The 8,106-nt window shown below is 44.2% G+C and overlaps 1 protein-coding gene across 1 annotated transcript; it reads left to right on the forward strand.

Annotated features, from left to right (window-relative positions):
* Positions 1 to 1,977: 1,977 nt before the first annotated feature.
* On the forward strand, positions 1,978 to 2,975 carry LOC112721854 (protein FAR1-RELATED SEQUENCE 5-like). Its single transcript, XM_025772878.1, has 2 exons — positions 1,978 to 2,694; positions 2,787 to 2,975. The coding sequence occupies exons 1-2, from the start codon at positions 1,978 to 1,980 to the stop codon at positions 2,973 to 2,975; spliced, it is 906 nt and encodes a 301-aa protein (XP_025628663.1).
* The last annotated feature ends 5,131 nt before the right edge of the window (positions 2,976 to 8,106 follow it).

Genomic DNA, 8,106 nt, shown 5'->3' on the forward strand with positions numbered 1-8,106 from the left:
GAATTTGATGATGTTGAATGGTGGAAGTGCTGTTTTATTGTGGGTTGGAATGGCTGTGTATGATTATGAATATTGGCTGGTTCTGGATTGAACCGTGAGCCGAAATGGCTGTGTACGATATTGATTTATGGCTGATTGTCGAATGAGTTATAGGCCGTATGGCTGACTATGAATTATGAATTTAAGCCGGATGGCTGTGATGGATGTTGATCCATGGTTGGGACTGAATGAATATATGCTTGAGATACCTGGGTAGTAGCAAGGGTTGTGGTTCGTCCCACTTGCTCCAGGTAAGAGACTGTGACGCCTGGGTAGTAGCGGTAGTAGTGGTGATTCTACTCGCTCCATGTTGAGCTTTTAAACACCCGCCTGGGTAGTAGCCGCAGTAGTGGTTATTCCACTGGCTCTGGGTTGAGCGGGTAGTAGCAATGGAGTTGTAGCTCAAACCTACTTGCTCCACGATGGGTATTTCTGTCCATGGTTAGCTACCAGGACGTGTCAGATTGGCTATATAACTGACAGATGATATCATCAGCCACTAGGGACAGGCATGCATCATATGCATTTATGTGACATTGTTTGGGTGTGCATATTATACTTGGTTTACCTATGTGATTAATTGCTAACTGTTCTACTTGCAATAACTGTTTGTTTGTGCTTGCATCTTCCTATTTGTGTTTGCTACTGGGACTCTGTTGGACTGTGGTGATTGGTTGTTGTTGGATTGTTTGGGCCTAGGGCCATGGTTGGAATGAGATGAACTGATGGTTGATTTCGGTTTTGTGTTTCTGGTTTGGAATAAAATATGAAAGGCTATTTTGGTTCAGTATAGATAAACCCTTTTGAAAGGCTTTTGAGTTTTTGAGAATTGAACGGTTCCTCTTTTAGAAAAGATTTCCGACTTTACTTTTATTGTAAACCGTTGTTTTTGAAAAGAGGCATAAGACGGTTATTACTCACTGATACTGTTTATCTTCACGTATCCTATTACAGTAATTCCCAAAAACCCTCTACTGAGAACCCTTTCGAGGATGATGTTCTCACCCCCTACATTTTTCCCCTTTCAGGACATGGGCGCAGAAGTTACGAAGATTTTATTTAGTTGTTGTTGAGATGCTCTGTCTTGTTTTAGTTATGGTTTATTGAACCCTCGCCATTATCTTGATATATTCTGTAAGAGGGATAGGAATTGTATTGGCTAATGCCTGTAAAGTTATTTATATATATATATATATATATATATATATATATATATATATATATATATATATATATATAAATATATGGATGTACTCTTTATGAGTTGTTGTAAGTTGTATGGTATTTATGGATGTACGTTATCGAACGAATGTATTTTTGGGAGCGGTATTGCGGTTTAAAGTTTTAAACAGGCTCATATTTTAGTATTAAATAGTATAAGTGTCGTCGTAATGTCCGAGATATCAGAGTCGCGCAGCCAGAAGCGTGAGCTTTGGTAGTTAGGGTGTTACACAAGGGCGATGTGGGCGTGTTGACGGGGTTTTGGTCAGGAGAGACTTTTTCTGCCATCGACAAGGCACAAGACATCCTAAGCACTATGACCTTCCTGAGCGAGTTAGGGAGGAGAGGTTGGAAAGTCGAACCGACTGCAAGGCAAAGTTGAAGATTTACTATGATGTGCAACGCAGTGTGTGGAAGGTCAGGACCATCTTCGATGAGCACAACCACAAGCTTGCTCCGGCCATGTTTTCCTACCTCCTGCCTAGCCATCGGAAGATGAGTAATGGTGACAAAGCGCAAGTTGATAGCATGAAGCAATTTGGGATACCAACCTCAAAGATAATGGCTTACATGGCTGGTCAATCTGAAGGGTCTGGAATGCTGCGATTTACAAAGCGTGATTTGTATAATTACGTTCATGGGAAAAGACTGGCCTGAATCAGTGATGGCGATGCTGCAGCAACGATTAATTACTTGGAGGGCAAGGCGAATGCCGACATGCCGACGATCGCACGTTACACGCGAACTGCCGATAATCGGCTGGGGAGCCTTTTCTGGGTCGACGGTGAGATGATGTCGGACTATCAGTTATTTGGAGATGTTCTGGCTTTTGATTCGACGTATCGGTCAAATAAGTACAAGAAACCGCTTGTAGTGTTTCCCGGGTCAAATCACCACAAACAGACAACCATTTTTGGATTTGTGCTGCTGGAGGACGAGGAAGTTCGTAGTTACCGGTGGCTGCTATTAAATCTTATTGACGTAATGGGAGAGAAGACGCCGTGTGTTGTTGTCATGGATGGGGACAAAGTGATGCGCGCAGCTATTACGGAGGTGTTCCCAGCAGCTAGGCACCGGCTGTGTGGGTGGCACTTGGAGAAAAATTGTGTTCAAAGGGTTAAGGATACCGAATTCCGGAAGGTCTTTAAGAAGGCTATCTATGCGAACTTCAAGGTGGAGGACTTTGAGGAATATTGGAAGACGGCGGTGGAGTCACTTGGCCTACAAAATAATAGTTGGGTTCAAAGCACATACGAGGTCAAAGAAATTTGGGCAACAGCATATCTCCGGGGCACGTTCTGTGTGGGATACAGGACAACCTCAAGATGTGAGGGGATTAATGCATACATAAAGGGGTTCCTGAAATCCACTGATAGCATTTTGGAGCTGGTGCACAGCTTAGATCGCGTTATAAAGGATTATCGAAACAACGAGGTCACGACGCAGTTCTATTCTACGTACTATAGCCCCTGTTAACTATCGGGCTTGACTCTATTGAGCTTTTTGCATCAAAACTATACACGCAGGCAGTTTTTAGAGAGGTGAAGAAACAAATTAAGGGTGTTGCGACCTTGTTGTTTCGTGGGAGAGACAGCATCTGCACAACGGTTGTCTACAAGTTTTCAAGGATGGGCGCTCTTGGTAGGATACAGAAGGTTTTGTTCGACCCCGATGACAAGAAAATTGAGTGCGACTGTTTGATGTGGAATAGTTAGGGAATTCCATGTAGTCACATATTCTGCGTGATGAAATACGAGGGTTTGGAACAAATACCGAACAGTCTTATAATGAGAAGATGGTGCAAAGATGCAAAGGATTCCAGACGGATGTCGGTGACTACGAGACCTGGACATGCGGGTCGCATGCTTAGGTATGCTGCACTTTGTTCGGCCACAAACTTGGTCGCAAGACTTGGTTCGGAGGAGGGCGAAGACTTCAAATTCACTAGGGAGAGCATCGTGAGTCTCATAGAAAAGCTACGTCACAGAGTTTATGTGAGGGCAGGCGGTCAGCCAGGGATGTCGGCGTGGTGCGCGACGAAGGACCTGGTTGTGGCAAGAACAAAAGGTGCCCCTAAGAGGACGAAGAAGTTCGACACAAGTTGTCAACCCAACGTCCGAGGGAAGAGATGTTGCTGCACCAAATGTGGCATTCCAGGGCATACGAAGAGGACATGCAGCGGGAACTGTGCACCAAGTGTGTCTGGGGTAGGTAATGGGGTCTCGCCCACGTTTGGCAACGGTTCGCAGCACGACCCTGCAGCCGCTTCAGCGTCGCTTCCGACAAAGCTCGGTGATGCGTATGAGGTAATTTTATCCATCAACTTGTCCAGATAAATGGGTTACTTCTCTAGTTGCACGTTTGTGTGCTATTGTGAGATTAGTTTCATGGTTCATATCATGCCGTAGACCTTAGCCTTGTTTTAGAGCGACATAATTTGGTAGATGCCTTACTTTTGAGTATATTGCATGTTATTCCCTGGGTTAGAAGACCATTTGAGATGTTATTTGTGAGTTGGAGTTGTTTAAACCTTGCATTTTCCCGAGAGAATAATAATTGGCTAAGTGTATCAGTCTTAGTGGATAGTGCTTGTTAAACTATTGTTCAGGATGCAATGTTACACGAACATATTAAGTTGTAACCCGGTAGCTTGTCATTTGTTTTACCTGTGTCGTGATTGGAACGGTGGTATATGTTGAGACAAGTAACAGAGTTAAGGTAAAAATATTAACTCGTTTTAAGTGAACATGGGAGGCTGTGCTGTTTCCTGCTTGCTGAAGTTAATTACTAATATCACTTTTTTGCTAGCGGATTATATTTTGAACAAATTCTAAAACGGCCTACATGCTTGCAGGATCATACCTCGCCTCACGGTGAAGCTGGTCTCAATAACGTGTCTAGCTCAGCTGTGAATACATCCTCCATGGTGAATCAGAGAGGTAGTCCATGTTGGCGTGCTCTGTTCTGTGGCAGGGGTAGTGGGGGAAACTTCTTCCCTGGGGGCCAACACATCCACCAATTCTATGCATCCCAACCTTGCTCTGGGAACCAAAGCGAACCGCCGCCGCACGAAGGCCACGGCAGTATGTCGACTCCGACGAGGGCAACAAATGAGGACTTGTTTGAATGGTGGCTGCTCCAGGTAATGTGCCTTGTGGAGTCGAAGACATCTATTATTTTGATTCATGGAAATGTTTGAGTTGCCAAGGGCCAAATCCATGTAATGAGTACTGTTGCATTAAGGCCAATCGTAACTGCTGGGTCTGATGGGCCAACAATAACGTTTTTTTTTTTTTGCCTTTCTACCCGGGTCCCAAAATGAAAAAGCAAGGGTTCGAACCCCCTCCTAAAGGAGAGGAATGGTAGTCAGAATCACCAGACTAACATCCTTGTTACCAATATATGTGCAAATTAAAATATATGTAGATACCTTTTAGCCAATAATTTACTTGTATTTAAGTTATTTTAATTTTAGTTCTTAACTCACTCATTGTTAACTTAATTATATTTTTATTTAAATAAAATTATAAACTTACTTAATTTTTCTTTTCCTAAGTGTATGATATCTATTAATATTATTTCTCAGTAAATACTTATAGTATATACTAATACAATAGATATGAGTCTTGATGTTAATTTATTGACCATTGTTTGGTTTTTAACAATATGTATTTTAAGAACATTGTTGCTGTTACATAATGTTCTTATACAAAATGATAAGAGTTGCATAATGTCTTCAAACAAAGTGGTGCTATAAGTCTTCCATGGCTTCAAAGGCACCTGACCTATTGGCCGAGACACGTTACAGAAGTCAGAAGTGGAAGTACATTTTCTATGCCAGGTCAAGAGCTTGGAACAAAAAATTGGTCATTTGACCTCCAAAAGTGCTGTATGCAACCCAAATATGAACCTAACGTGGGGGCTCCATGTTGTTCCAAAATGGCCACACGCTTGTTGGAGATGCACCAAAAAAGGGTACGCACACAGTATAAGACCGGAACCTTTTTCAAAGGCGATGGCTACGTGGCCTCCACTTGCCAGTGAGCAACGGCTTTGGCAACGATGTCCCTAGCCATGTCGTTGTGCAACTTCATCACCAGATCTACCGCCAAGCGCATACGCGTTGCGTTGCTAACGTTCTATAACATAGGAAAACCGAACTCGACATACATAGGAGGTTAACGAGAGGAAAACCTATCATGACATGAACTAGTGACAGAGGAAAATACCTGAACATTATAATCCTGCCACAGATGGTCCCTAATCATCCACTGTGCCACACACACACCGCAGTCCATTCTGTTGCACAGTCACAAAACACATGTTAGTTTGTATTCTAAAGGAGATGCCACTTTTACTATGAGTAGCGACTCAAGGATTTGTTGAGTAATGGATGCATCTGAGCGACATGTGAATGGGGTATTGGTAGCTCACGATTTCCGATCCTGTTGGGGCACTTTAGGCTCTTCGAAATCGAATGTAGAAAACCTGGGTCGAATGGAGCAGTTGCCGGAGAGCCAAGACCGTCGCAACGTCAGCCCTTCAAGGTACAATGCCTACTTGAACAGCAAGAATATGACAAGGATCAAGAACCCAGCATCAACATCAATAAAAAAAGGGGATACGATCCAAAAGTTGGGAATTAAAATCGGATACTCACCACGCACGTCATGCCGATCTTCCTTGCTTATGCTTGAGCAGGATCTCGAAGCGAGTCCAGGTAAATGAGTTTCATGCGGGGCACATCAATTATCATGAGATACTAGTGACCATCACACTACATCGTTGATGTATCTAGACATAAATTGAACAAGATATCAGAATTGAGGCGTAACGTGAAACGATACACTCGAAAGTAATTGGGTTAGGTAAGGAACATACCCTCGTGACCCTGTCCACCTTGCACCGCATGTAGTTGTTACGAAGCGAGGTGACAGTGCCTGAGGTAAGCGTACGGCCTTCGAGTACGGCTTGCTGAGATAAGTCAAGAACAGAAACTTCACCTGTGTCTTCTCAATAAAATAACTGGTGATCAACAACGTCAAAAGGAAGATCATTACATACCATGATGCTTGTGGGGAGGAACCATTGAGTATGTTTTGAAGTCCGTGTCAGCATCCAGACGACCACATTTAGGACCTGCATCGAAAACAGTGATCAAGGAAGAATAAGGTCAGTGTGACATCATCAGTGCGGGTATAAAGGCATGCCATTAAGACAATGTTATACTATGCGGTTCAATACAGGCACGTACATCATCCACAACCTCCGCTCTCAGAACAAGGGTCATCAGGGCTGCCCTGCTGGTGATGCAGTCGCCGACATTCACTAGCAGTTCGCTGTCAGGAAACCATGCAGTCATGTCACTTAAATCGATTATCGTAAAACATTCCAACCACACAGCGCCTATTGCAAGACCACGTCATGTTATTAACCTGTGGGGAAGATCCCTACAGAAGACGTAAGCTGCCACAGCCAGCTCAACTGGAGACAGATTCATGTCGTTCTGGGGCTGGAATGCCAGGTTCATGGTCTACGAAATCCATGCAAAGTGTCACAAATGAAGAACTACCAGCAAGTCTGAGTTGGCATACTAGGGTAGAGTTGGTAATTGGTAGTTTAAAAACAGATTGACTGACGCACCCGGAGAATGTGTTTGACTTTCATCCCCACCCCCTGGCAACCATCGAGCACGTCCTCGTTCTCAGCGAGATAGTAATTGCTCTGAACCCTTGTGGGGCAACGCATGCATCTAGTGCCTTCTTCAGGGGGATTCCTGCATTTTGGGCTATCCCACACATGCTCGGAAGTCAAATCGACCTGCAGGAATCAACTGGATTATTAGGCTATCTGGAACGAACGTTTCATGGAATTCGCATATGCATGCTATGAATAAACCCCGTTATCCTAGAAGACTGAACCACTTTTGGCGAGGGACTTGCGGGGGACTTTGTGTGGGACCAGAGGCTCTTTCTTGCGGATTTCTTCTTCCACAGAGAGCTGAACGGCATATGGTTAATTGTGAACGTCGTGTCGATGGTAGGACGGGATGCCAGACCCTTGCCCTACCCCGGAGTCAGTAGCTGGCTGTTGATGATCCTCTTGTTTGATGTCACAGTAGGTGAAGGGACTATCGCAATGGCCTCCCCCTTCCAGCACTTGCAAGTGGCACAGTGCCCAAATGGAACCGGGTTCAATGACACAGCAGAATTGTCTCTTCTCAGTAGCTTGATGGCATCTCTCATTTCTTGTACAAAGGCATCATGCCGGGACAACATGGCTGCAAGTTTCCTGAGCTCCGTTTGCATCCCGGAGACATTTGTCACCATACTCATCGCGATGGTTTTGTTGCCCGACAGTAAATCGTACCACATCACAGAATGTTGTACTTCCAAATACGTGACGGTTTGCTTACTAAGGAAAAGAACCCTACTAAGACATACCTGGTTTTTTGGAGCACGGGAGGATCGGCAACTTCCAGATGATGCGACTTGATCGTCATCTCCGCCTACAAAGCCCCTGCAAAAGTCAAGTGACAAGAAAACTTTAGCATACTATCCCATGTATATTCTATGCATTGCTTATGGAATTCCTTAAATAAAAACCATATATCTTTAATTACCTGCTAGTGTTAAGACACGACTTCTTCCTTGTACACGACGAGGAACATTTGGAACTCAATCCAGCCACCGGTCCCGATACGGGCAGCGGGCTGTCGCAAACTTTCCGAAACGACTTGTCGCTGAAGGACAAACGACGGGAGTGCCTACAGTACTCAAGAATTTCACCAGTTAGCCTAGGACAACAAGTCATACACCCGAGTCATACAAAAACCACCATGGAGGG

This window comes from Arachis hypogaea, chromosome 11 (assembly GCF_003086295.3).
Source record: "Arachis hypogaea cultivar Tifrunner chromosome 11, arahy.Tifrunner.gnm2.J5K5, whole genome shotgun sequence".
Lineage (NCBI taxonomy): Eukaryota > Viridiplantae > Streptophyta > Magnoliopsida > Fabales > Fabaceae > Arachis > Arachis hypogaea.

Excerpts from the sequence above, each read along its gene's own strand:
- LOC112721854 (XM_025772878.1), top strand. The coding sequence starts at position 1,978 with ATGCCGACGATCGCACGTTACACGCGAACTGCCGATAATCGGCTGGGG. Across the intron at positions 2,695-2,786 it reads AGGATTATCGAAACAACGAG|GCAGTTTTTAGAGAGGTGAA; the intron begins GTCACGACGCAG and ends CTATACACGCAG.